This window comes from Thamnophis elegans, chromosome 8 (assembly GCF_009769535.1).
Source record: "Thamnophis elegans isolate rThaEle1 chromosome 8, rThaEle1.pri, whole genome shotgun sequence".
Classification (NCBI taxonomy): Eukaryota; Metazoa; Chordata; class Lepidosauria; order Squamata; family Colubridae; genus Thamnophis; species Thamnophis elegans.
The window spans coordinates 44928110-44954481 of record NC_045548.1 but is presented as its reverse complement, the minus strand read 5'-3'; the positions used below and the strand labels follow the sequence as shown (position 1 = coordinate 44954481).

Genomic DNA, 26372 nt, shown 5'->3' with positions numbered 1-26372 from the left:
ACATTCAACATAAATGACAATTTGCCAACTGCATCCAATATCACAAGGTCATATTATAGTGGCTTAGTCCAATAGGCTTTGAAAGGATTTCACCTATCTAGTTTTAGAGGCTGGGCACAGTTCCCAGATCAAATATATGCAGATGAATGGCTGCATTCCAATAGACTTATCTGTGTAAGGTAAGTAGGAATGACACCTTTTAAGTAGAAGACAAAGACTTTGGGACATTTAAATCATATCCAAGCTACCCATAGCCTCTTGGCTATAATTGTAATTAAAAAAGAATACTTGCATTTCTAAAGAAATCAGCTCATTTTAGAACAGCACAGCACAGCTACTAATATAAAAATCCTATCATATCAACTAAGCAGCTTAACCTATAGACAATGTAATAAAATGAAATCTCTCTCTCTCTCTCTCTCTCTCTCTCTCTCTCACACACACACACACAGAGAGAGAGAGAGAGAGAGAGAGAGAGGGAGAGAAAGAGAGAGAGAGAGAGACTTTTTAAAAAGTTGGGAATTAAACTATCTGTCATCTCTAGGTTTGCGGCGTTTTTGATCAAATGACTGGCATGTACTCCAGTGAGGAGTTCCAAGGTAACATGAACATACAATTTCAGCCATTTCCAGACTGGACTAATCAATCAGATGATGTGGACTCAGGGTCATGAACAGCTGCAAAAGCAACAGTGAAAAAAAGTGCAGGATTTTTTGACACATAACACTATTAAGGGAAGCCCATACAGCTGTGAACACTTTGTCCTCATTCCAGGACTGTTTCTCAAACTCCTAACGCCAAAAGTACTTTGCAGATACATGTGAAAAAGTATGAAAGAAAGTATGTCATAACTCTAGAGTAAGAGGTCAGCTTAAATGTATAAATGTTGTATAAGAAAGCCAGAATTTATTTCTTTAAATTTCTTTTTTTCTGAGCTTTTGGCTTTGTCCTTTATTTTTTCAAAAAAATTCTCACCTGACTTATTAGTTTCAGTTAGTTTTTATCCTACTTGTTTAAAAATTTAAGAAAGTTCTAAAAATCAGTTTGAAAGATAAATTTCACTGATTTTCAAATATGTTTTTCCATTAAGCCAGTCCCACTAGCTCTTCTCTCTCAAGAGTGAAAAACTTACTGGGGAAAAAGTATTTTCTGAAGGAGGAAGTTTTCTTCAAACTTCAAATGCCAAAATATTGTACATAACATGGAGTCATAGATAGCACTGGAAACCAGAAACTTTTGCAAATTATCTCTCTCCCAAAAGATAAAAGACAACTGCTTTTTATGGGAAACAAATGTGCTGTGTAATTTGTGTGTTTGTTTGTTGCCACTGTCAAATTTCCAGGATTCAGTAGCTTTCATTATTTTTTCTTCATAACCAGAAATCCATAGTGTTACCGACCTTCTATGAACATTCTGTGAAAAAAATTCTGGCCATACAGTAACAAAAAAAGAGTTTTATTTCAATAAAGTGATTTTAAAATATCATTTCTTCTATCAAGAATAGGTTTTACCTATGTGCATAATAAGATTAATGTGATCCTTCCTTACCTTTGCATATTCAAATCCATGCTTCTCTTTAAGGCCATTGCGACAAACAGTGTAATTATAGAAACGAGAATTTTTTATTAATCCAACCCACTCTCGCCAGCCAGGGGGGATATAGCTGCCATTGTATTCATTGAGGTATTTTCCAAAAAAAGCTGTGAAAGAAACAGAAGCCACATTCAATGGCACTTGAATGTGATGTTTTATGAAGTAAAAAAGTTGGTTACAGCAAAGGTTGGTAACAAAAGGACCCATTTCTGTATGCAACCCTCAATCTTTTGGCAATTGGAGTGTTTTCTATCTACAAAGAACAAGAATTGATGGCACATTCTTCATCAGTTTGAAGCAGATGATACACAAATATGGATAAATACAAAAAACTGCAAATATGTGTTCTTCAACCCGTTCCTCACAATGAGCCCACCCCAGTCCTTTGTTCTTGGGGGGCGGGGAGCCTAATCTTACACTGAAGATAATCCTTGCGACATATTCAATGCAGAGATGGTATTCAGCCAGTTCTGACAAGTTCTGGAGAACCAGTAGGGGAAATTTTGAATAGTTTGGAGAACGGCATATAGGCTGGCTCCACCCCCACTGCCTCATAGCCGATCTTCTTTTGTTGCCCTGAACAGGAGAAGCAGGTTTGTGGGGTGGAGGGAATGGGGATTTTGCAGTAATCTCCCCCCTCTACAGGAGTAGGCAGGGAATGGGGATTTTGCAGTATCTTTCCCTTGCCATGCCCACAAAGCCACACCCACAAAGCCACGTCCACAGAACCGGTAGTAAAAAAATTTGAATCCCACCACTGATTCAACGACAAGTGGGAGTAGTGAATGCATGCTTGAGAGAGGAGATGATTCTGTTAGCTCTTAAAGAAAATGGGGTCAACTCTGTCCTCTTCAGATATCAGAATGACCTGTGCCGGGTTGGCCTTTGACAAGGCTGTGAAGACTTGGTTGGGTGCTAAGGGACCCATTTTCTGTCTGTATTAATGCCCATAGTAACAGTTTTATTTGGGCCCGTATATATTTATTTTGTATTGTTTTAACTCTTTTTATGTTTCATAATGTATGCCATCCAGACTCATTTGTTGAGATAGGCTGATAGAGAAATAAAACAAAACTAATAAATTTCAGGACAGTACTATATTGTATTGTCAAAATAAGAATTAGAATGATGTTTTGAAAAAAACCCATTAGAAGCTAAATAATTAAAATAGATTTGAAACTATCTTAGTCACTGTGTATAACAGCAATAGTTGCAATTAAAAATGTAATATCAATTAATCTGTGATTTATAATATAAACCAGCTTTTCCTCAGTTAAATACTCTACAGATGTGTTGACTTTTAATCCTCATAATCCCCATACAAAACCAAGAAAAGCTCTCCAGCTGGCTGCTTACATCTTCGCCCTACTCAAAATGCCCCTGGCCAATGAATATATTTAAGAACAGAGGCAAAGAAAATTAGGAATTTATTTATTTATGTATAATTAATAAGCATACAAATACCGCTGAATTAATAAAAGTCTCATTAAAAAGCAATATCACTGCCCATCTTTTCATTACTGTAACTAATGGTGCCCACAGGAAGAATTTTAATTTGTACATTCGAATGAGATAGAAAAACAGTCAGTACACAGAGGAAATGGTGAGCAAAATCCTCCACATTAGTCCCTTAATTGCAACTAATTTTAAACTTTGCACCATTTTCATTATCTTTCTCCCTTAGGATGCTAACATGTCACAGTTGTTTTCATGCTATGATTCAAGTAGTCAATAGTCTCCCCCAATCATTCCAGGTTTTTTGTAGACATATCCTCTGAATCTGAGGATGTGACCAATTTCCTTTAAATTCTATCCATCTGTCCCCAACCTTGTCCTTACCTGATACCTGAGACTTCAATGTGTATTACCCTGGTGAAAGATGATGCTAGAAGGCACCCTATTGACTAACACCATTTTAATGACAATACTACAAATATTTTTAAGTCTCTCTTAAAAATGTAATACAATATGTTCAAACCAAGGCTTGCTAAAATTCAGGCATTGGTGAATTAACTAAGAAAAATGTGTTTCTGGATATGCCTTGTCCAGTGAAGTACCTTCTGAAAATCTGAACAGCAAAAGACATGCATGTGTGAAAGTAAAAGTCTCCAGTATTGAAATTAACATAGTAAACTATCAAGGATAGATAAGAATATGCTGATAATTGATGGAGAGGACTAAGTCAGAAACCTGATAATGCTGATAGAAAAAAAATGCATCAAGGTAACAATAGATTTGCAGACTTCTCTGGTTGCTTGGTGGAATGGTAGTATGAATCTTAGACCAATGCATGGCCACCAAAAATTCAAAAGATTGAAGGTTCTGAAGAACCTGTAATGTATTGAAGGGTGTGTGTGTGTGTGTGTGTGTGTGTGTGTGTGTGTGGTAAGCCTTCTTCTGATTACAGCGATATTTGTAAAACAGGATTCTTTGATCCTACTGAGCACATAGGATGGGCACTAGATGCATTCTAAATCTGCTGGTGCGATTCTTAAGTATAAGGATTGCTCTGCAGCTTTGATTTGCTTCATCCAAAAGCAAGGGGTGTTTCATAGCTGCAAATTTCTTAAGTGGGAGCATAGACAAAGATGGTAACAAATATGTTTAGAAGATGGAGGTTTTCAACATTGCCCACGGCAGTGCCAATGTTATTAACCCCCCCCTCAAATAACATTAATCTCTGCCTTCCTAGGATTCAGAAAATTCAGAACTGTTTAAGAGAACCTTTGATTTATACATGTGCTATGTATTTTAACTGCTTTTCAGTTGGTTGCTTTGCAATTTTATCTGCAGTTTAAACTGGGTAACTGCTTATTGCTATATAACTGGAACTGTATGTGGATACTTTATTGTAATAATTGTAACCTGCTGAAAATTTCTTGACTATGGTGGGCCTAAACCAATGAACAAATATTTGGACTTCTGAAACAAGACATCCATCCTTTTGTTGAGATGGAAGTTACTTTGAAGTTGGATGAGAAAAAAGAACAGTAATCCCCAGTACTGCCTTTGGTTTAGCCTACAAGCTGTCTGGAGGCATTCCAAGCCATAGTGGCTTGTCCTTACCTCCACAGAATGTTGAGCCCTTACAGGTTCCAAAGGCCATCTTAATATGCAAAAACTCTCCACCCCAAATAATGTAACACTATTCTCCAGGACTGAGTAGAGGTAATTGACGCAAAGTTCTCAAAATTTATGATGTTTGTAAGAGAATGCCTTTGAACAATTTTAATCCCTGAGGAGTTGCCAAGCCAGAAAGGTTTCGATCTTTATTAGATCCATCTGAAGTCTTTCTAGTGAAATGTGATGGCATAGAAAGTCAATAGTGGCTATTTGAATTTAAGTTTTTAAATTTGATTTATAGATAATGCTCCTGAACCCACTGTAAACTGCCTCAACATGGCATGTGTATATCTCAAGGGATAGAAAATAAATTAGAACGTCATCCAAATAAATAGTATCAAATTGTTCCATGAAATCCCACAAAACATCATGCCTTAGATGATTAAAGACAGACAGTATGATGCAGAACCTGAAAGTGACTATGTATTTTTAAAATAGTTATACACAGTACAAAAGGATGTTTTCCATCAAAGGCTATTCTAGATACTTCTGCATAGCATGGTATCCTTCTGCCAAAGTGAGAGTGGTCTGCCATGTGTTTTATGTCTATGGGGGAAATATTTGTATGGCAGAAAATGGTTCTGCCAATTTCACATTCCCTGAAGGAAGCACAAGGAATATCCTGGTATTGTCCACTACTGCCTCCTTCTCTTTGGAGTCTGATAGAGCTCACCACTGGCTAAGCAAGTGATTCTGACAAGGCCTTATTCCAGTGGCCTAAAAGCTGTTGGGATCCTGGATGGAATCCTACTGATGGATGTTGGAGTCATTTGGGTCTGGAAACTTTTTCCCTTTAGTTCTGAATGAGGTTGCAGTTTTTCATTTGGGTCTAAGCATGCAATTTGGATTCTTCTGCAGTCTTAGTTGTTACTCAAAGGACAGGTGGAAGCTATGGTTTAGGACAGTCTCTGCACTGATCTAGTCTGACAGGTGCATTTTTTCCTGAACCAGGAGACCCTCCTTATTCAGATCTTGGTCACTTCACGTGCAGATTTTTGCAGAAATGGGCTATAAATAAGACTGCCTTGCAGACTGTTTAGAACTTTCAGCTGGTCCAGAATGTTGCAGTAGAGCAATGATGGACCTGCCTCAGTATGCTTTGCGAGTTGCACTGGTTAACAGTTTTCTTCTAGTTCAAAGTGCTGATTATCACCTCTAAATCCCTACATGGCATAAGGCCAAGTACTGTATTTGAGGATCTGTCTGTTCCCCATAGTTTCTCTTGTGTGGTCAGACAGAGTTGATAAGCTCCAGGTCCTTTTTATAAAACAATGTCATTTGATGGATACATGGAGTGGACCTTCTCTGTCATTGTGTCTAGCTCTGAGTTTCCCATGAAACTCAGATGAAGAACTGGCTCAGATGAAGAGAGGCACATAAACTGGCACTTTTTCCTGCTATTACTTCCCTTGTGAGGCTCCTGGACAGCTCCCACTTTCTCCCCAAAGCACTACTTTCTCCTCTCTTGTTTTCCTTCTGCCCTGGTAGCACCAGTTTCTGCAGAATTGGCTTTTCCCCTACAGTGTCATGGAAGCCACTTTGTGCACTAAATGCACTTAGTATTGCACAAGCTGGCACTATGGGAGAGAAGCTTATTCTGAAAGGAAGAAGACAGTGGGGTACATGTTGCCTAAGACAAATTTGTCTAGGACAAATTGTAAATTAGAAATGTACAGTCACCCTACTGAGAAGTTGCTGCTCGACATGGCCAAATATGTACAGGAGGGAAGCTAAGACAGCAGCTCCTGAGTGATAACCACTAAGGGCTGCACATGGCCCATGAGCTTTAGGTTTGAGACCTCTGTGGCTGCTTAATGGATGGCTGCTTAATGCAGGTCTAATCATCAAGAATTTGGCTTCCAGATCTTTATGGAATGGATCCATTCATTCTGCTCCAAGTCTTGTCAAAAGCAGGAAGTTATTTAAAGATTCTGCCACTGAGTGGCACCCCTGTTGCAGCTTTCTGATCTGGTGATTGGCAGATTTAATGGGGTGTTCAAGTGTAATGCAATAGAATTGCATATTTGGCCACTGTTCCTATTACTTTCTGTCTACTTTGTTACCGTATATACTCGAGTATAAGCCGAGTTTTTCAGCCCACTTTTTGGGCTGAAAAAAGCCGCCTCGGCTTATACTCGAGTCTACAACTGGATCCGGCAGTGCTGTTGCCTGTTGGAGGAGGAGGAGGCGAACCAGCCTGCCATCGCCAGCCACCGCTAGCCCTGCCGCTCTTCCCACCCCCTTCCAAGCCCCACAGTCCAGCGGATGGAGCAGCGAAGCCCCGGGGCTTCGCTGCTGCTCCCCGCATTTTCTGCACGGGGATCCCTTGGAGAGGGGATTCCAGCCTGCCATCGCCAGCCACCGCCACTGTTCCCTCTAAGGTGCGCGCGTGCGCGGCCGCGCACATGGAAAGAAATCCCCGCGCAGAAGTTTCTAACTGCCGCGCAGAGATTTCTACCAAAGCAAATGTGGGAAGTCCTTTGCAGGCGGCTGGAACTGGCCTCCCGCAAAGGACCTCCCCAGAGGAATCTCATGTCCTGCAGCCCAAACTTTCTCCTCCCAGCAACTTGGCCTGTTGGATACAGTTGTGGCGGGGGAAGAATGGGCTGGGTGGGCTGGCTGGCTGGGGAGGAGGGAGCCCTTTAAAGCCCTGCTGCCGCGTCTTCCCAGCAAGACTTCCTTTCGGCTCGCGGTTTCCCTTGCCTGCCTTAACCAAAGCTTGGCGCCCCGCCTCTGCTTTTGCTCTCCCTCCCTCAGCTGTGCAGCAGCAGCAGCTCTCAGCCTAGGGCGTCACGCAGGCTGTGGAAGGAGGGGGAGGAGGAGGGAACCAAAGAGAGGATTTTAGGGGCCTGCGCCCCACAGCCAGGACCGTCCTTGCGCCTCAAGCCGCGTTTCTTCGTGCAAAGCCCTTCGGGCGTCAGGCGGAGCTCTCGGGTTGCCCAAACCAGTTCCTCCCAGGTTCAAAACTACGGAGGGAGGAACTGGATTGGGCAACTCGCGCTCACACACACACACATACACACATACACACAGAGAGAGATTCGGCTGCGTCCGGCTCATTTGCAAAAAGCCCAGAAAAGGAAGTCGGTCGGGGGCAGAGGAGGGGGGGGGGAGACCCGTCGGAGAAACCGACGGTCCCGAGGCCGGAGGAGGGGGTTCTTCCCCAGACAGGGCTCCCCAGGAGAGGGCGAGGCACCCCTCCCCCATCTCCCTACTGTCAATGTCGCACAGGAGGGCTGTTTCTATCTCGGTGCTTTCATGGAGAGTCAGCGAGAGATCCAAGCCATCCAGCGAAGGCAGACTGCTGTTTAGTAAGAATGTTTTAAATATTGCATTTCAGCTTATTTGTCATGGATTGGTGATCAACCTACTTGCAAATACAAATTCTTTTTCATATGGCGTGCTGGTGCTCTGCAGATTTTATTTGATTTTAGAAAAAGAAAATAAAGGCTTCTTGGTCCACCTGGACCGGAAAGTCAAAATCCAGAAAATTAACCTTGTTTAGGAAAGTTTTGCACTGATGGAAAAATAGTGTTTTCCAGTGAAAGTTTTTTCCCTACTTTTCCTTGTTTGCTTTTTTGGCCTCTATTCCTTCTCTACTCTCCTCTTTTCTTTCTTCCTTTTTTCTTCCTTTTTTTCCTTCCTTCCTTCCTTCCTTCCTTCTTTCTTCCTTTCCTCTTTCTCTCTCTTTCTTTTTTCTGCCTCTTTTTCTTATCCTCCCACCCTCCTCTCCCCTTTCTTTTTCTCTTTCTCCTCTTTCCTTTTTTGTCTCTCCCTCTGTCTCTGTTTCTCTCTCCCTCTCCCTTCTTTCCTTCCTCCCTCCCTTCCTCTCCCCTCTTTGTTTGCTTCTTTAAGTGCTCCAATTGCTAATCTACATCAGTTGGTAATTTATTCATAACTTGCTAAATCACTGCAGACTATTGGATAGTAAGGGGGAAAGTATAGTCCTCAACTTACAACAGTTCACTTAATGACTAAAGCTACATCAGCACTGAAAAAAGTGAATTACAGCTGTTCTTCACACATGATCATTGCAGCATCCCCATGGTCATAGGATCAAAATTTGGATCTTTGGCAACTGCCTCATATTTATGACGGTTGCAGTGTCCTGGGGTCACCTTTTGCAACCATCTGCCAAGGAAAGTCAGTAGGAAAGTCAGACTGACTTAACAACCAGGTTACTGATTCAACCGCAGTGATTCACTTAACTGTAGCAAGAAAGGTTGTAAAATGGGGCAAAACTCACTTAACAAATGTCTCATTTAGCAATAGAAACTTTGTGCTCAATTATGGTTGTAGATTGAGGATTACCTGTATAGGGAGATTTTTTACTTAATGGATATTTACATGGTAGAATTGAGTTTCAAATAACACTAATTTCGTTGTCTTGGGTGACATCTATGAAAAAAATCCAGGTGCTCAGGTATGAAAATGTGCTGCTCAAACACTATACTTTTCCGCTCACACTGAAAAAAAATTAGAGGGAACATTGGCCACCGCTAGCCCTGCCGCTCTTCCCACCCCCTTCCAAGCCCCAGTGGGCTTGGAAGGGGGTGGGAAGAGCGGCAGGGCTAGCGGTGGCCGGCGATGGCAGGCTGGAATCCCCTCTCCAAGGGATCCCCGTGCAGAAAATGCGGGGAGCAGTAGCGAAGCCCCGGGGCTTCGCTGCTCCATCCGCTGGACTGTGGGGCTTGGAAGGGGGTGGGAAGAGCGGCGGGGCTGGCAGTGGCCGGCGATGGCAGGCTGGTTCGCCTCCTCCTCCTCCAACAGCACTGCCGGATATCCGCCCAACGCTGCGGGGGCGCCAGCGGGAGCTTTGGCGGCTTCACCTCAGCCGCAGCGCTGGGCAGCAAATGTGCTGGTGCTGTTGGAGGAGGAGGAGGCGGCGGCAGCAATAGCACCTGAGGACAGGACAAGAAGCAATGGAAACTTGTCAGAAGGAGACTCAAGCTGGAAATAACGAGAAATCTGACAGTAAGAACAATTAAAATCCTAGGAAAATGTCCTTTCATGAAAAATTACTTTTTCAGTTAACTCTGCCTGACATTAGTTGGGTGAACAGAAATATTAGTTGGCCAATTCTAAAAGGGAGCACCAGAAAGAACTTAAAATATTTTTAAGAGAGCTGGGTTTTTCATTTATATTATATGTATGAACAGAATTAACACAAATTGCAGATACCAATCAAACATAAAGAAAAAAAGGATGAAATAATGCTCATTTTAAAAAACTCAGTGAAAATAAAAACAATATACCAAGAAGGTGGCATACTGGTTGTGATTTGATCTCTTCGGGGGATCCCGGGGATCCCCTATACAAGTATTTTAATATTGCAGGCTTGCAGTATTATAAGTCATACTGATATTATAGAACACTTTAATTAAGCGGGTCCCTTGAATAAACATAACTTTGAGTTTCAAATAACACTGATTTTTTATTTTTGAAATTTACCGTAGCTGCTGCATTTCCCACCCTAGGCTTATACTCGAGTCAATAACTTTTCCAGCTTTTGGGGGTAAAATTAGGTGCCTCGGCTTATATTCGGGTCGGCTTATACTCGAGTATATACGGTACATAATCTTCAGGGTGTTTCAAATGTTGGAAACTAGTTGTGAGAACCCTCAAGCTTTTCAAGTATGGCTACTGAACATTTGTATCATGGAGGGATTGAAGCCGGCAATAGGTTCAGTTCCTATGACAAAGCATCAATCGGAGCAATTAGCTGGAACAGCTGGCCTCTCAACTGAACATACTCTATTTCAGCAGAGAAGGCCGAAAGGAAGGGGGCCTTTAAGAACTGACAACAAACTCTCCTGTTCAAGGTAGAGCTCAGAGCAGGTGGGAGTAAATTAGCATGTAGGTTTTAAGTACTTCAATTACTTAAGCCGTAAATCAGTTCAATGCGTAAACAGAGATAACACACAAGCTGATGGTTGTAAATCAACCTGAGCCTTACACACAATGGGACGCTCATTGGAGGAACCTTGCCTATGGACTAGAGCAAAGCATATGTCACTCTGTGGAAGTAACTAGGGGAGATAAAACCTGAATTATTTAGACAGAAGTCCAGAGCCAGTGGAGTCCAAGAGCTGATGTCAGCCCATCGAGGTCAGGAAATGAAAGTCACAATAAATGTACTTTAATGCAGTTAAGGTATTGAAACAGATCTTGAAAGGCTGCCATAGCCCCTTTTTACTTCAGCTTGTATCTCATACAGTCAAGGCACAGTTGTTTTGAATTTATTTCTACACTTTCTATTCTCCCAAGACTTGGATATCTTTTCTGTAACAGCTCAGAAATCTCCTCCTCTGTCTTTGAGTCAAAGCCACATTCCTTCACAACTGAAAACTGGATATCCACGGGGCAAAACACTAGGAGGAACTAGGAACTTGAAGCCAAAGAAATTCAGATTAGGAAAGCAGGAGTTGCTTCCAACAAAGGAGGCAGTCTTGGAGAATGTTTTCTATAGGAAGAGTCAGCAACCTTAATTAAGTTGACATCCTTTCCTCTTTCAGGGTGACACAGATCTCTACTGCTCAGCTGTTTTTAACTGCCATCTTGTTTTAGGGCTTAATATTCAACCAAAATCAGGATCCAACTCTTTTTAATATCAGAGTCAGCACCCTACATGTGCCAGGAACAGCCTCATTTGGCTGACAACTTCAGATAAATGCTGACAGTCCATTAGATTCACTTCTCCGCTTCCTTCATAACAAGATTAGGGCCTGGTATCTATCTGCAGTTTGCATTTTCAAAAAATATTCTATTTGTTTCAATTTCAATTTTAGGACATGCAAAGGACAGATAATTGGTTCCATGATCTGGAATATAAGGATTAAAAGACAGGATCCTTATTGAGAAAAAAATCCCAGTATTTTTATTTGAAGGTCTTCAAATTAATATGGGTCCATGTTGACTCTCTAAACCACAGGTGTCAAACTCACCACGTCATGTTGCTGTCATGTGATGTTTTGCGATGTTTTTCCCATTCACAGAGTTGGAGTGGGTGTGACCTGCCTGTCACACATCAGGCCCATGGGCTGGCAATTTGACACCCCTGCTCTAAACTTTGGTGCTACAACTTCCCTCTATCTTATCAGAGCTACTAAACTTTAAGAAGTTAGTATCTGCTCTTTTATACAGCTTTCTGCTGATTTCTAACCCACAAATTAACAATCACAGTACCATTAAGCTTTGCAAAATTTCTGCATCAATGTTCCAGAAATAATTCTGTTATTAACAGCATTAACAGATTGAAAACAAGCAACTTTTAAAAATCAATTGAAAAAGGAGTGTGAAAAGTAATCCCTTACCAGTTCTATATCCAGTATTGTTGAGATACACAGCAAAGGTGCGTGGCTCATGTGTTGCTTGCCAGGACGGAGAAGAGCAATTCTCATTGTTAGTATAAACATTGTGATTGTGAACATATTTTCCTGTCAACATCGAGGACCGAGATGGACAGCACATCGGAGTGGTTACAAATGCATTAACAAAACTGGCACCTCCATTCTCCATTATCTTCCTGGTTTTATTCATCACTTGCAAGGACCCTAAACATCAAAAGCAAACACATAATTAACTCATATACGGCACACATTCAAAGTTTATATAAACTATGATCTTGATCCCTGATATTCCTAAATACAATTTTCAGTGTTACATTTTAATTTATCCCAAGAAATTTCCATTTATTGAAGTGTCTCTTGTGTATACACTATTGTTTACAGTGAGTGTGATTTAATTACTCAATTGTATATTACTTAAGTTTTTTTCTCACAGTATGATAAATCTTATAAAGCAAAGCATTTTTAGATTCCAGAAAGGTCAAGAAATTTGAAAAGCTATTTCTGTCTGGGATTAAACTCAAACAGTTTATTTGCAATAGGAAAGCTTTTGCCCCCAAATAATTACCTGAGATTCATTGAGAAGAAAAGAAGAATCTGTTGGGGGGGAAATGGAATGAGCAATGGGCATAAATTAAGGTGGCTGTAGGAATAGGTGAGTTTAATCCTTTTATAACACCTAAGAAGTGTTCCTCTTTTTTCCCCTCTTTCATCCCAATGGCTAACTCAACAGGAGTTGAGTTACTTGGCTAGCATCTAAGTGTTTGTCTAGATATTTGTCTAATATAGTCACATATTAATCTCTCTCTCACACGCACAAACATACCTTGCGTTGAAGATAAATATCCTGGATTGGTTTCAACTGGAGTTGGAAACTTTAGATTGACAATATGGGTATTACATATAATGTTTGTCTGTTTCATAATCTTTTTTCGCTTATTTGCTATAGGAATGTTCAACTCAATAAACACTACATTCTTTTTTAAAGTTCAGTAATGATAAATGTGCTATCAGTTTTTAACTAAGAATGCAATGAACAATTTAAACTTTTAAAAAATGTCTTCGAGCACTACAAACTTCCTTTCTTAACATTTAATTTCACAGGAAAAACTATATTCCATACTATAAAAGCTATATTGTCACATTTTATAGCTTCGGGGTAATAGCAAAGTATTAGGTTTAAGCCCAGGAGCCTTGTAATTAGTCGCTATTTACATATAAACCAAGGGCTATTAAAAACATGCAGTTAATTTTTAAACAAATGCACAATAGAATGGCAATCCCTTGGGGGGGGGGGCATACTTTACATATCAACACTGTTCAAAGGAATTTCTTTCATTTAAATTCTGTGTTCAGAATTTCAACCTTTTGGGTATTGGCCTATGATATACACAATTGCATAGTAGTCCCAGTTGCACTATTTCTAAGTAAATGTAATCCACCTCTTAAAATAAAGTAGTATTTTATTCATGATCTCAGTTCAAAAGACACAAATGAGTAGTAGTAATCTGTAATCAAGGATTTCCAAGTATTTGTCTGTCTGTCTGTCTGTCTGTCTGTCTATCTATCTATCATCCATCCATCCATCTATCTATCCAACAATCTATCCATCCACCCATCTACCCACCTACCTACCCACCCACCCACCCACCATACCTAATACTCCTGCCTGCTATTTTTCCAATAACAGCACTATGAGATTGTTTGGGTTGAGAGAAATTAGCTGCCCATTATATCCAGTTATGCCAGCCTTTGTGGTTCTTGTGAACCAAAATACTTTGGTTCAACTCTTGAGGACCGTGATCATGAACCGGCAAAAAGGATGAAAAGAAAAAAGCTCAGTTCCTTGTAGATATAGTGAAGAATAAACAGTTAAAAATGATTCAGACAGATGCTATAGATTCAGTGATGAGCAAAATGCATATTCAGAGACATTAAAAAAGAGTGCAAAAAATGGGAAAATGTATCTTTGACAGAAGAAGACTAAGGAAGGATGATGCTTTCCAAGTGCCTGAAAAAGTGCCATACAAAAATATCAAGACATATCCCTGTCCCATTGTTTGAGAGGGCAGGACATGAAGTAATGGCAACATCTGATTGACTTTGGCTGATCTCAAAAATATAAGTAAGGCTTTGACATGTTTGACATTTGGTTGAGCTGCAGGCCAGATTGTAAAATTGAAAACAAAATCACTTCTCTATTATTGCCAATAAATTTCATGGAAGAACCCATGACATCACTGAGTGTAACTTAGTTATTCACCATTTGCTTACTTTCCAGGAAATGTTGACTCACAGATGGAATACTTTATCAATGCCAGGTTACTTTGGGATCTATTGTAGGAAGTTATCACCCAGCCCTCTCCCAGAAAAAAGAAATATCCTAGGAAATATTGAAAAGGCAGAATATTTCTCTGGATGTGAAAAGGAAGAAACATGTTTTAAAAGACAGAATAGCTGCCTGGAGCTTCCTGCCCATCCCCCTTTGTCAATGAGCCATTAAAGCCTGAGCTAGTCTACATACTAAAGAGCTCTCTCCTTCAGCTCCAGGGGATGGGATTAAGGCATGATAGTATTGGCCCTTTACCCAACTCCCCACATGGAATCTGAGAACGCAACCAAACCTGGATTCAAAACGCAGCCTAGAGAGTTGCCCCTGCATGGGCCCATGGGAGTCTGACAACCAATCAGAATGCAAGATCAAGATCAAAGGCTAGAGAGGGCATAAAACCATGGACTCAACTTCTCTTTTTCTCCACCAGTATTGAAGCATGTGATCACCTTTTCTGTTCAGGACTCAAGCCATGTGGTCCTGTCCACCATTAAAACCATCTTTCCAAGCAGCCTCCATGTCTCCAGTATCTTTTTCCCCACTTGGAGCCGAACCCAGAAGGACATTTTTTCCAACACTATATTGTCCCAAGTGAGTCTGCCTCTACTCTTAGATCACTGAGTCAAATTCTGCTCTATGAGTCAAAATCTGTCCCAGTTGTGATCCATTCCATGGAATACACTGACCTTGGAGATATGCTTGGCCCTTTCACTCCAGACTTTTAGGAAGATAGCAATAGTAACAGCACTTAGACTTATACACCGCTTCACAGTGCTTCCTCTCTAAGTGGTTTACAGAGTCAGCATATTGCACCCAACAATCTGGGTCCTCATTTTACCCACCTCAGAAGGATGAAAGGCTGAATCAACCTTGAGCCTGTCGAGATTTGAACTGCCAAATTGCAGGCAACTGGCAGTCATTCTTAAGATCCTTAAAACCTTCTATTTCAAACTGATTTTGGGTGCTCTTGTGGGCCTCACTGGCTTTTTGATTGCTTGATATTAATTGATGGTTTGGATTTTGAGATTTCTTACTGAGATACTTATATAGCTAGAGTGAACTTGAGCCATACATAAAAATGCCTAGTAAATATTAATATATGTATAAAAATAATTAGCTTGTAATTGTATACATAAATAAAATAGAAGTGTAACTGCATCCAAGAGATTATGTTTTCAGTGTTCCAGATCTTTAAAAATGTTTTACACACATTCATGAATGGCCATTATTAGAAAATTAACTGCTGTTGACAGGAAACTTCCTCTTTTCCTTTGCCACCCAGTCTTATAAAATGCTTCAGTTAATCAGAGGTAGCTGAACATTATCTTGATTCTGCAGTTAAATGAGGATAAGATATATCATGTTGAAGCAAAAAAACCCTGATCGTTTTGTTTTCTGGGAATGGGTTGTCCAAATCTGTCAAGTAGTTATAATAATGGACAGGAAAGGCCACTATAAAGAAGGATTATTTACAGAGCAGAAAGTGATTTTCAAAAGAACAAAACAAAGCCAAATGAAATTGTGATGGTGGTAAAAAGAAGCTGGAATTCAAAACAGACTTACCAAGCTCCACATCCTGGTCATCTGTAAGCACAAGTATAATATTTGGCCTAATATTTTTTCGTTCATGCTGCACCCGACCTCTGAACCTTGGGGATTTGACAGGGGTACCAAAGCTCCTTAGTAATTCAGTGCCAAGCACAGTGCACATAAAAGCAATGTAATAATGGTTCATTGTTATCTGTCCAAGGCTACTGTTAAATTCTTGTGCAAATGTTGCTTTTCTTTAGTTGTCAGGTTCTGTACAATAAAAAGGGGAAACAGAGAAATCAATTCAATTGAAAATATAATTTTTAGACAATGCAGCCAGAAACCTGCAAGATACACATGAAAAAGTACCAGCTAGTCAAAATGTTATGTAGTTAACTTCTGAGCCTAGGATAATTTATTTGGGAGGAAACCCTATACAATGAGACTTATGATTGATTAAAGAAAAAGATAAATGGATGGAGTGATAGCATCAAATGCTGCTCTTGAAAACTTCAAATTGGTGTTCAGAACTGAGGCTAATATTAACCAAGGCTAATATTTTTCAAGAGCAATACATTGTCCTTTTGCCAAATGTCCATACTTTAACTGATCTGAATTTCATGTATCTGCATTTAAAAAAAAATAAAGCTAATTCCTAATATTTAATAACATCATTATTATTTTTTAAAAAATCCATTGTATTTTCCCAAAGTATTACTTGAGAGCAGTCTAAGTATTCTTCAAAATTCCTATAAAGATAAGAGCTAAATTCTCAGTTTTCTGTTAAAAATAAATAAATTTCTCATTTAGCAAAATGGACCTCTATATTGTACAATAAGCACACACCCTCATTGGAAAGATTCAGTGTTTCTTAAAGGGAGAAAAATGAGCAAAGTAAGTGTTTAAATAACTCTCCTGAGTTTTATTACATTTGTTAAAACCTTCCAAAAGGACATGTGCTCCTTTGAGTCCCAGGCTGCCCATACAGCATCCATCCTGTTTTAAGAAAACTCACCTGCATTCCCAGTTTGAAGAGATGACTTGGCTGCTGGACTTAATATGCAGCAGAACATTGATTTTTTTTCAATGTAAACAATTTGTTTAGATGATCCTACTTACTGCTATGAAAGCCTGTATTACTATCCTTCTTTGGTCAGCAATGGGATTTAGTACATCATCTATTATGCATAGAACCTCTGAGAAAACCCTTATCCCCAATTCTCCATTTCCAGATTCGGCTCACTGAGCCTATCAGAATCATTTCTCAGGAAATGTCAATCAAATAGCATTGCTATTGTGAGCCCTAACGTACTCCCAGGAGTCTAAACCTAAACCCACAACAGAAAATGATTGATTGGCCTTTTAACTCAAAAGGTTAGTTACTAGCATTCTCTGACCTGTTGACAGACACATCACCAGAAGAACTAAACTTGCAATGGGGCTAACTTAATTCCCCGTTTAATTGTCTGCATTTATAAAACAACTGAAGACTCATTGGTCAACAGTTAGTAAAGTCTGGTCCCATGGGAAAGTTTTCTTGAAAAGGATGCAACACTAGATTTAATGAGAATGAGATGCAACTCATTAGGCCATTGGTACTCCCACACCTGAGACTTCGTATTTAGACATGCAACATTAACCAGCAGGAGATAAATCAGCAGAACTAATTAAATGGAAGCATAGCAGAGCAGAGAAGGGGAGGGGCTGGATGAGAGGAAAATGGCCCCATTGCTCATTGCAAAATACAAAAAAAAAGAGATGAATGGATGGATGGATGATAATGTGTGGTGAGTTTTCTTTGTCCCCCTCTTAATTTTCTTTATTCCAACTTGAAGCTTCATAACATAGCCTATAAATGGTGTCATGTATCTTACTCTTCAGGCAGATAATTGCCCAGAGACTGAACATTTCAAAACAAAACTTCAATCTCTAAGCAGACAAATTTTGGCTCCATTGTCTGAACAAACATTCCAATCTATGATTGACAACACAGAAACTTGTAAGCAGGATGCTGAAGAATTCAACATTCTAAGTTAAATGCCACTGCTCTGACCAGTGAAGTTTAGATAAGCAGATTGGAAACTGGTAATTAGTTTAGGGAGTTCTGGATTTTTTTCTCCTCTTTCTTAAGAACATTTTGAGTTCAGGAGAAATAAGATAGACCCAATAAGTATTTTATTATCTAATATTACACTAAGACTACCTGAACTTACAGGGGGAAAAAAACCCAAACAGACATTTGTCCCAAGGTTGTTCTTTAAACAACCTTGTTGATGATGTCTACTTTAGGGCTTGCAATAGCAACGCTAGACAATAAATCTTAGACAACTCTTGCCAAAAGGAAGAACATGTAAGAATAAAAGAAGCAAATGTTTAACATTTCCTAGATCAATTATTTAGCTTAGAAAAGTTTCAGATCATGTTGTCTCAGCAAAATACAGTATATTTTCTGAATACAGCAAGCCAGATTTCCAGATGTGCTGGGACAGCATCTTCCAGAATTTACAGCCAAAATCAGAGGAAGATTATCATAAGAAAATACTGGGAAAAATCCTAAGGCTTCAGTTTTATCATGGGGTTTCTAAGTAATATGGTGAGGTTCTCTTGCATCAATGTACCTCAATTGGCTTATCTGCTGCAATATTTCCAACAACTAAATCTAAGTTTCTTAATTTCCTACAATGTCCCTAAATTACTTTATTTTAGGGCATTCTGGGAGATCTAAAATATGTCAGACTGAGTCACTCAGTACTGACTGAAGGCTTATATTGGGAGGGTGGGGAAATTAAATGAGGCCCGGGTATTAACTTTGCTCAGCTGTAGCACTGATGCCAGCCAGCAAAGAAACAATTTTTCAATTCCGAGCATTTCAAATGAAAGGACTTCTTGCACTTGAGTATACTGAGTACTATTATAGTAGTTATAAATAAACAGATGACCATTTGCGTGTTAGCATCCCTTTTCCAGGAAGAACCATCATTTTCCAGCATCTAAATTGTAAATAATTCTTCCTTTCTCTGTATGTAGTTTTGTTGCAAATAAAAGTACTGTTTAGAGGCTGACAACTTCATTAGTGCCTAGTAATATTTGTCTTCTCCCATGATATTACTTCATAGTCTGTCAGAACTTGTTACTTTATCATAGGATAGAATATTATTTATTTAAAAAAAATATGTAGTCACCCATATTATAATATAACTCAGAGGAATGGAGAATGTTGTTGACAATTGGATGCTCTTGGCTTCTCTCCATCTCTTCTATTGTTCCCTTTTCTTTTTCTCCTTCTTGTTTCCTATCTGACCTTCTGGGTTGGTTCTGCATCTCGAATTTAGGTTAAAAGCTATGAAAATTAGAGGATGAATCATTTTCTGTATTTAGGACAGGGTGGCTCTTGCAGAACAAATAGCTTTGTGAAAGTATCCAAATGTCATACAAACTGAATCCTAAAGAAGGAATTTTCTATTGGCATTAATAAAAATACAAATTAGGAGGCATGCTATCATTGGTTGAAAGACTTGGAAAAGATGAAGACTGGAACACAAACCTTACCATATTTACAATTGCTGAGAGGGAAATAAACATTTGGAGATATATCTATAGATTCACATTAATTCCAGGACATGGAATGATTTAATTTTGAATTGGTAAATGAGTCACATTGTTTATTCATTACACTAGATATTAGTCAAGGAAACCATACAGTATTAGAACTTAAAGCAATGTCTGAACTCAATATCAGGCTTTCCACCACTCATTCCTTGATTTCCGTAGCCTTAGTGTACAGAATTCATTTTCAGTAGGGTCTCCAAAGATTCAGTATCAACTTCCAAAGTTTGGTGAGATTATCCATTATTGTTACTATTATTATGTGTAATATAACAAAAGTAGCATATATTAAATTATTTTCATATAAGGTATGGGTGTCAAACTCAATCGCGTCACATGACATATTGTGACATTTTTTGCTTTTGTGGAATCAGGGTGGGCATGTGACACATCCAGCCCAAGGGCCATTATTTTGACAACCCGGATATAAATGTTTGGAGGTGAATGAACCATCTGAAATTTCATGAAGAGCTGGATAAGCTGAAGACTTTGGTAACCCCTGGTTTATATTAGAGATGAGCATCTTTGAATGATCACACATCGTGAAAAAATTGGGTTTCTAATGGCATGCTTAAACAGGTAGGGATGTATAGGACATGGTCAAAGAATGACAAAGTAGCCCACTACATGGATTTCTATATATTCATTTCTCCTATCTGTTCTGAAAAAAGCTACGGTTTCATACAAACACAAAGAGTTAAATGATGTAACCTACCATGACACATTTTTCCTTTGCATGGGGATTTCTCTATTCAACAACGAGTTCTTAAAACTGTGTCATCTACTTGCAGCCTGTCTCCTACCTCTTGAAGAAAATGAGGCAAAGAACCATCCCTAAAAAATCTAAGGCTTCACAGTGGAAACAAGAATATAGTGTGTGCAAGTTTTCTCAGAGACACTGCAATTTATCTTTCAGAAACAGTCAAAAAATGGAAAAATTAAAGAGGCCTTTTTCCTTCACACATGGTATATTAACATAAAGTATTGTGCAGTGTCCAAGATTCAAGAAGAGACTACAAGTTGCCTTTCTTCCCGAGGGTAAATGAAAACAGATTTAAGTGTACTGAAAAATATGCTACATGGAAATTGTAAAGGTGTTTTTATAGAGACGAGCACATAATCAACTATGAAAAGAATGAGAGTAGTTCCATTTTGAGACCTTTCACTGGCAAATATTATTTTGCCGTACACACACTAGATCTCAAAAGATCAGATCTGCAGCAAGACCTAAGAAATCCAGACATTTGATGTATTTACACAGGTCCATATCCAGACTGAGCCATTTTTGCCCTATAAAACTATATAATGGAATGAGACTAAGCAGAGTCTATGTTATGAACACTGGCTTGAGTGAGAACATTAGACCCTTTAGCTGAATGCTGCCAACACTCCCCAATACTGTGGTAGTTTTTTTTTTAAAAATGCTTAAAGCAGAACTCTTTTCAGTCCTACCTAAAGATTCCAGAACTTAAAATTGGGACTTTTTGCAAGAAAATCATGAGATCTTTGATTGAATTATGACCTAATCCTATGAATCATTACAGTTCAAATTGTATTATAAACTTTTCACCTATAGGCAAAAGATCTGGAAAGTACAAATCTAATAATTATTATGCTATGTCAATATTAGTCCAATTTTTGTCCAGGTTTTTGTCTCTTTAAAAAAAATTGTAATTTCCACAACATAATCCAATCCACAACAGATAAAGGATTTGATAACTCAGTTTAAAAGCAAAATGTGAAAAAATTATAACACACCATTAAAACATCTGTAAAAAACTAACTGATCTGATTCACACTTTGATACATGATATTGATCTGGAAGCATAATTTATTACATTTATCCACTTTGGAATTTTGTTTTGAAGCAGTGTTGTTTGAATTGAAACCTTTGTCTTCATTAGTCACTGTAGCAGGTAAGCACATAGAAAAACATTTCCTACTAGATATAGCAGTTGTAAAAGCCAAGTTGGCCTTAATTATCTGTAAGCAATTAAATAACACATTGTTCACAATTTAATTGGTTACCCAAGAATATTAGGACTGGATAAACTGGTGCAATAAGTGACACAATAGCCATTTTCTATCCCATATGTCTGAAACAAGTTTTTTAAAGGCATTTTTGTAACCAAGACAGACTTGCCTTCCATAAAGCTCAAAGTATCAGTTTTTGTAGGTTTTATTGATTTATGTCAGTTTTTTTTTTAAAAAATTGGAATTATAACCGGTATCTACAATTATGTCAAGTAATTCAAACATATTTCAAGGTTGTAATCACCGGCTTGTTTTCCACAGTGCAATTCCTTTTGAGGTATTTTGTAATGTAAAACCCTAAAGACTTACACACATACATAGTACCTTCAGAATAAGTTTGATAGAGGAGGAATCTAATTTTCCTGCATGAATAGCTTTTACAGATTTTAAGTGAATTCATCTTGAGCAGGTGCTCTATTAGGGATTCTAATTAAGGTTACATATAGTTTCGAAACATTAAAAAGACAAAAACATATATAGTCTTCTGATGAATTTTAGTCAAAAGAAATCCAATGTTTAGGACAGTTCCTTTTGGAAATGTAGTTATTGACAATCAAGAGTTCTGTTCGCTCACAGCAAGTTCAAAATATACTGAATGTCAAATCAAAATTAAAAGGGAGCAATAATACTTTTAAGATCCGGCATTCATATTGCATCTCTGAAAAACAGAGATAATAATCTTTTCAGCAAATCAGGAATAGCATAGTGAAATTCCATTTCATTACTCAATGGGGTATCCGGTATTTACCATGGAAAATGCATTTACAGTACAATAAAATCAAGAAACAGCAGGATCTGTTGCCTCCTCTTAAAGGTTAATCCATTAATCTTAGTTGTAAAATGTTAGATTTATACTGAATACAAAGAATGTAGTTAAATGTCTAAGTCTAGCACTTATCTCTCCGATCTACATATTTACCAGTCAATCAGAATTATTTGCTCTCCTCCAAACATAATCTCCTTATAATTACAATGTTTTAACCCATGCCTAGGGATAAATCAATGAATCTACCAATTATAATTTAGTTAGACTGCAGGCACAATAATTTGTAACCTCATAATAGGCAAATTATAATTTACATAAACAGCAATATGCTGTTAAACATATGCTCTTCCGGAAAACAATTCTTACATGAACAAAAATGTTCATATGTTTTAATCTATCATAACCATGTATATACCCAGAAATAGCATAAATAGTAAAAAAAGAAAAAAATGAAACCAATTTTTTAGATTAGTACCAAAGGTTTTGTTTTATACACCTTTAGGATATAAAAATAATTTACTCCATGTACTTGTAAACTAGAATTACGAAAAGACTTTGCATTTCCATACTGTATCTTGTTGCTTCTTTCCAAATGGGTTGAGACTACCATTTCCAAAGTTTTTAATTGGCACTGTTAGAAAGACTATAATGTAGAATTCATTTGTTTATTAGAAAGTTTACTGGTACTGCATTTTCATTCATTAAACAGTCTGTATGGTTTAAATGAAAAATTCTGAAGCAGTTGCTAAGAAAATAATCAGAATACAATAATCTAATGCAATTCTAATATTAAATCAATGCATGAAGAAATAAAATTAACAATTTTTATGGATATTTGCTGATTATATATTCAAAAGAATACTCCAATAAATAAGCCTTTCCTGTTATAAGAAGCTTCAACATTGGGAACCACAAATTTCAATAAAAGAGCATTGCATGTAGCAGGTATACTTTAGATCTGCTAAAAGTTCAGACTGCTGTAATGGCTGTCAAAGTATATTGTTCAAGATGGTACTGTTCATTTTCTGTTTTTAAATTCTTTCAAATTCTTTTAGTCTTAGTCTTCACAGATGAAACCCTATTAAACAAGCCAAATCCAAATTGTATTTTATTTCTTTACAAAAGCAAAGACTCATTCAATGATGGTTCAGCGAAGAATGTTCCACAGTGCCAGTTTATGGTAGGCATGATCAAAAGTTAAAACATATCAAGATTGAGGCTTACATTAACCACATGTCACATGAAACAATTCAAAGGAATGTTCCAATATGTATCTTTCAGCAAAAGGAGCTCTTACAAACAATTCTGGCATAAGCTTTTAACACGCTCTTTCCCAATCTTGTTTTCTCACTGTCTAATTTGCTTTGTTTCAAAGCTTCATATTTCAGCTTGTTAAGGATTGCACTTGTCACACAAAAGGATGTTGATATAATTAAGCCAGATGATGTGCCCCACAAGTAAAACCAGCCATTCATGAAAGCTGGTCACCAGAGGCCATTTCAAACAATGCATATTTCAGGGTAATCTAAAGTAATCCCTTCTCTCTGCTGATTTGGTTTCCAGGCAGACTTAAGCACATGTGTGGAGCAAACAGGAGTCTTATTAAAACCTGATGTTATATTGGAGAATGCAAAGCAGTGGACTTATGGCTGAATTCAATGTTTCTTCAAATAAAACAAATATCAGATAGGGAGATGTTTTAAAATGGAGAAATGAAACCATATAGCCAATGAGTTCTTATCCACTTCATTAAATAAATAAGCACTTTGAACTTTATGGCAAGGGGAAAATAAAAGAAAGAACACCATAGCCTGATTTAGCTATTATCAGGAAATCAATGGCAAAATTCTCACATGTCTTTTGCAGCCATAAACAATGATCTCATTGTTTACAGGAATTTAGTCTATTTTCATATTCCCTTTGTAAACCTCATCCATTTGCTATTATTCTCTCTGAACTGCTCAGCAGTGTACAACTGAGGAATCTGAAGTCAGGATATCAAAGTGTCAAGTAACAAAGTGATCCTTTTTTTATATTTTACTAGAATGCTAAAGATTGGGGAAGGTGGAGTGAGGAGACACACTTTAAAGATCTTGATGCCCTCCAGAAATATTAAGACTACAACTCTCAGATTTTTATTGTGGCATATATTCATACTAGTAGATATGATGTACTCATAACTTTTTTTAAATTATTTTTTAAATGTGTGTAATTATAAACTGAGGCAGTTTAGCAATAGCAGTAGTAGACTTATATACCGCTTCATAGGCCTTTCAGGCCTCTCTAAGCGGTTTACAGAGAGTCAGCATATTGCCCCCAACAATCTGGGTCCTCATTTTACCCACCTCGGAAGGATGGAAGGCTGAGTCAACCCTGAGCCGGTGAGATTTGAACCGCTGACCTGCTGATCTAGCAGTAGCCTGCAGTGCTGCATTTAACCACTGCGCCACCTTGGCTCTAGTTTGATGTAGTAGCTAAGACAATGAGTGGTCTAGAAATCAGGAAACCACAAGTTCTTTTCCTGGGTGACTATGAACCGCTCACTTTCTCTAAGCACTAGGAAGAAGGGAATGCAAGCCACTTCTGGAAATATCCAGCATTTGCCAGGAATCAAAACTAATTTAGAGGGATCAATTTGTTTGTTAAATTGAACTTCCATTAAAGATGTCCTGGGATAAGAAACAGCCATGGAAGAAAATCCTGCAGTTTTATTTTAGGACTCAATACCCCTTATTATTGTCACAGATATAACTTCTCCAATTGGAAAAAAAAACCTGTTTTCACAAGTTGATGCTTGTATCTGCTATAAGTTTTGTCTGCAATCCTGTCACATTAAAATGGGAATCCTTTTTTATTACATCCAATAATAGCAGAATTTACTTCTTTTGAGACCAAAACATATTTAGGGACTATAACTGGAAATCAAGATGAAGGGGTCTTTTACTCTTTATAATATATGTACACATGTAATTTTCAAAAGTATATTTTGCATCAGTCCCTCACTGATGTATTTATATCTAAATAAGTTTATATATTTATAAAATACAATATTTAATAAAAGCTCACTGCATAAATCCCTTATAGGAATGGTTTATATTTATCAGAATTTTTTAAAGTAAAGTATTTGTCTGCATAAATACTGCAAACAATAAAGAACTCATAGCTACTTCAAAGGACAAGCTCATTTTAGCAAACTTTCTTAAGAGACTGAGTTTGGGCCAGACATTTGGGGAAATCATTTGTATCTTGAAGTCTGTATATTTACTCCACTCTTCTCTAGGTTCTTAAACCCTTGGTGAGAGCTAAGTGTTCTGAAGCTGGCAGTCTGAAACCAATCAAGTAATTACAAAGACCATTGGCAAACAGTGATCAACAATTGTTATCAAATAGTGATTAGTACGCTTACTAGCAGGAGCATATAAACACTATTTGGGTAGAGAAAATGTCTCTTTCTGAAACATAGTCTCCACTGCCATCATTCCTTCAGATTCAGAGGTTATTTATCAGACTGTTGTCAAGGCCAGTAATGGCGAACCTTTTGGGCACCGAGTGCCCAAACTGGAACATGCGTGCATGTGTGTGTGCCACAGTGCAAGAAACCCAAAGACCAGCTGGCTGGTTCGCATGCACATGGCAGCGAGCTGGTCTTTAGTTTTCCGGCATGCTAGTCTTTGAATGTGCCGGAGCACTGGAAACCTGAAGACCAGCTGGCTGGAGCATGCATGGCTGTTTTTTGGGCGTTTTCAGGTTGTTTTTTGGGCCATCTTCAGGCTGTTTTTGGGCCATTTTCAGGTGTTTTTTTGGGTTGATTTTGGCCTGAAAAATGGTATGAACATGGCCTGAAAATGACCCCAAAACAGCTCAGAAAACACCTGGTTTTGGGCTACTTTTGGGCCCATTTTCAGTCCATTTTCTGGCACTCCAGTGCCTGCAAAGACCAGCTGTGCATGTGTGTGCCAGAAACCAGAAGAGCGGCTGGCAACGGTGTGCGTGTCCACAGAGAGGGCTCTGCTTGCCACTTCTGGCACACGTGCCATAGGTT

The 26372-nt window shown here is 38.4% G+C and overlaps 1 protein-coding gene across 1 annotated transcript in view; it reads right to left on the bottom strand.

The window, feature by feature from the left end:
* SULF1 (sulfatase 1) overlaps positions 1–26372 on the bottom strand; it is an 81020-nt gene that overhangs the window by 37728 nt on the left and 16920 nt on the right. Inside the window, exons 2-4 of the mRNA XM_032222247.1 lie at positions 15958–16194; positions 12030–12269; positions 1549–1700 (exon numbers count right to left, since the gene is read on the bottom strand). Of these exons, the coding sequence (XP_032078138.1) occupies positions 1549–1700; positions 12030–12269; positions 15958–16129 (564 nt within the window). The 5' untranslated portion in view covers positions 16130–16194. The remainder of the gene's footprint in view (positions 1–1548; positions 1701–12029; positions 12270–15957; positions 16195–26372) is intronic.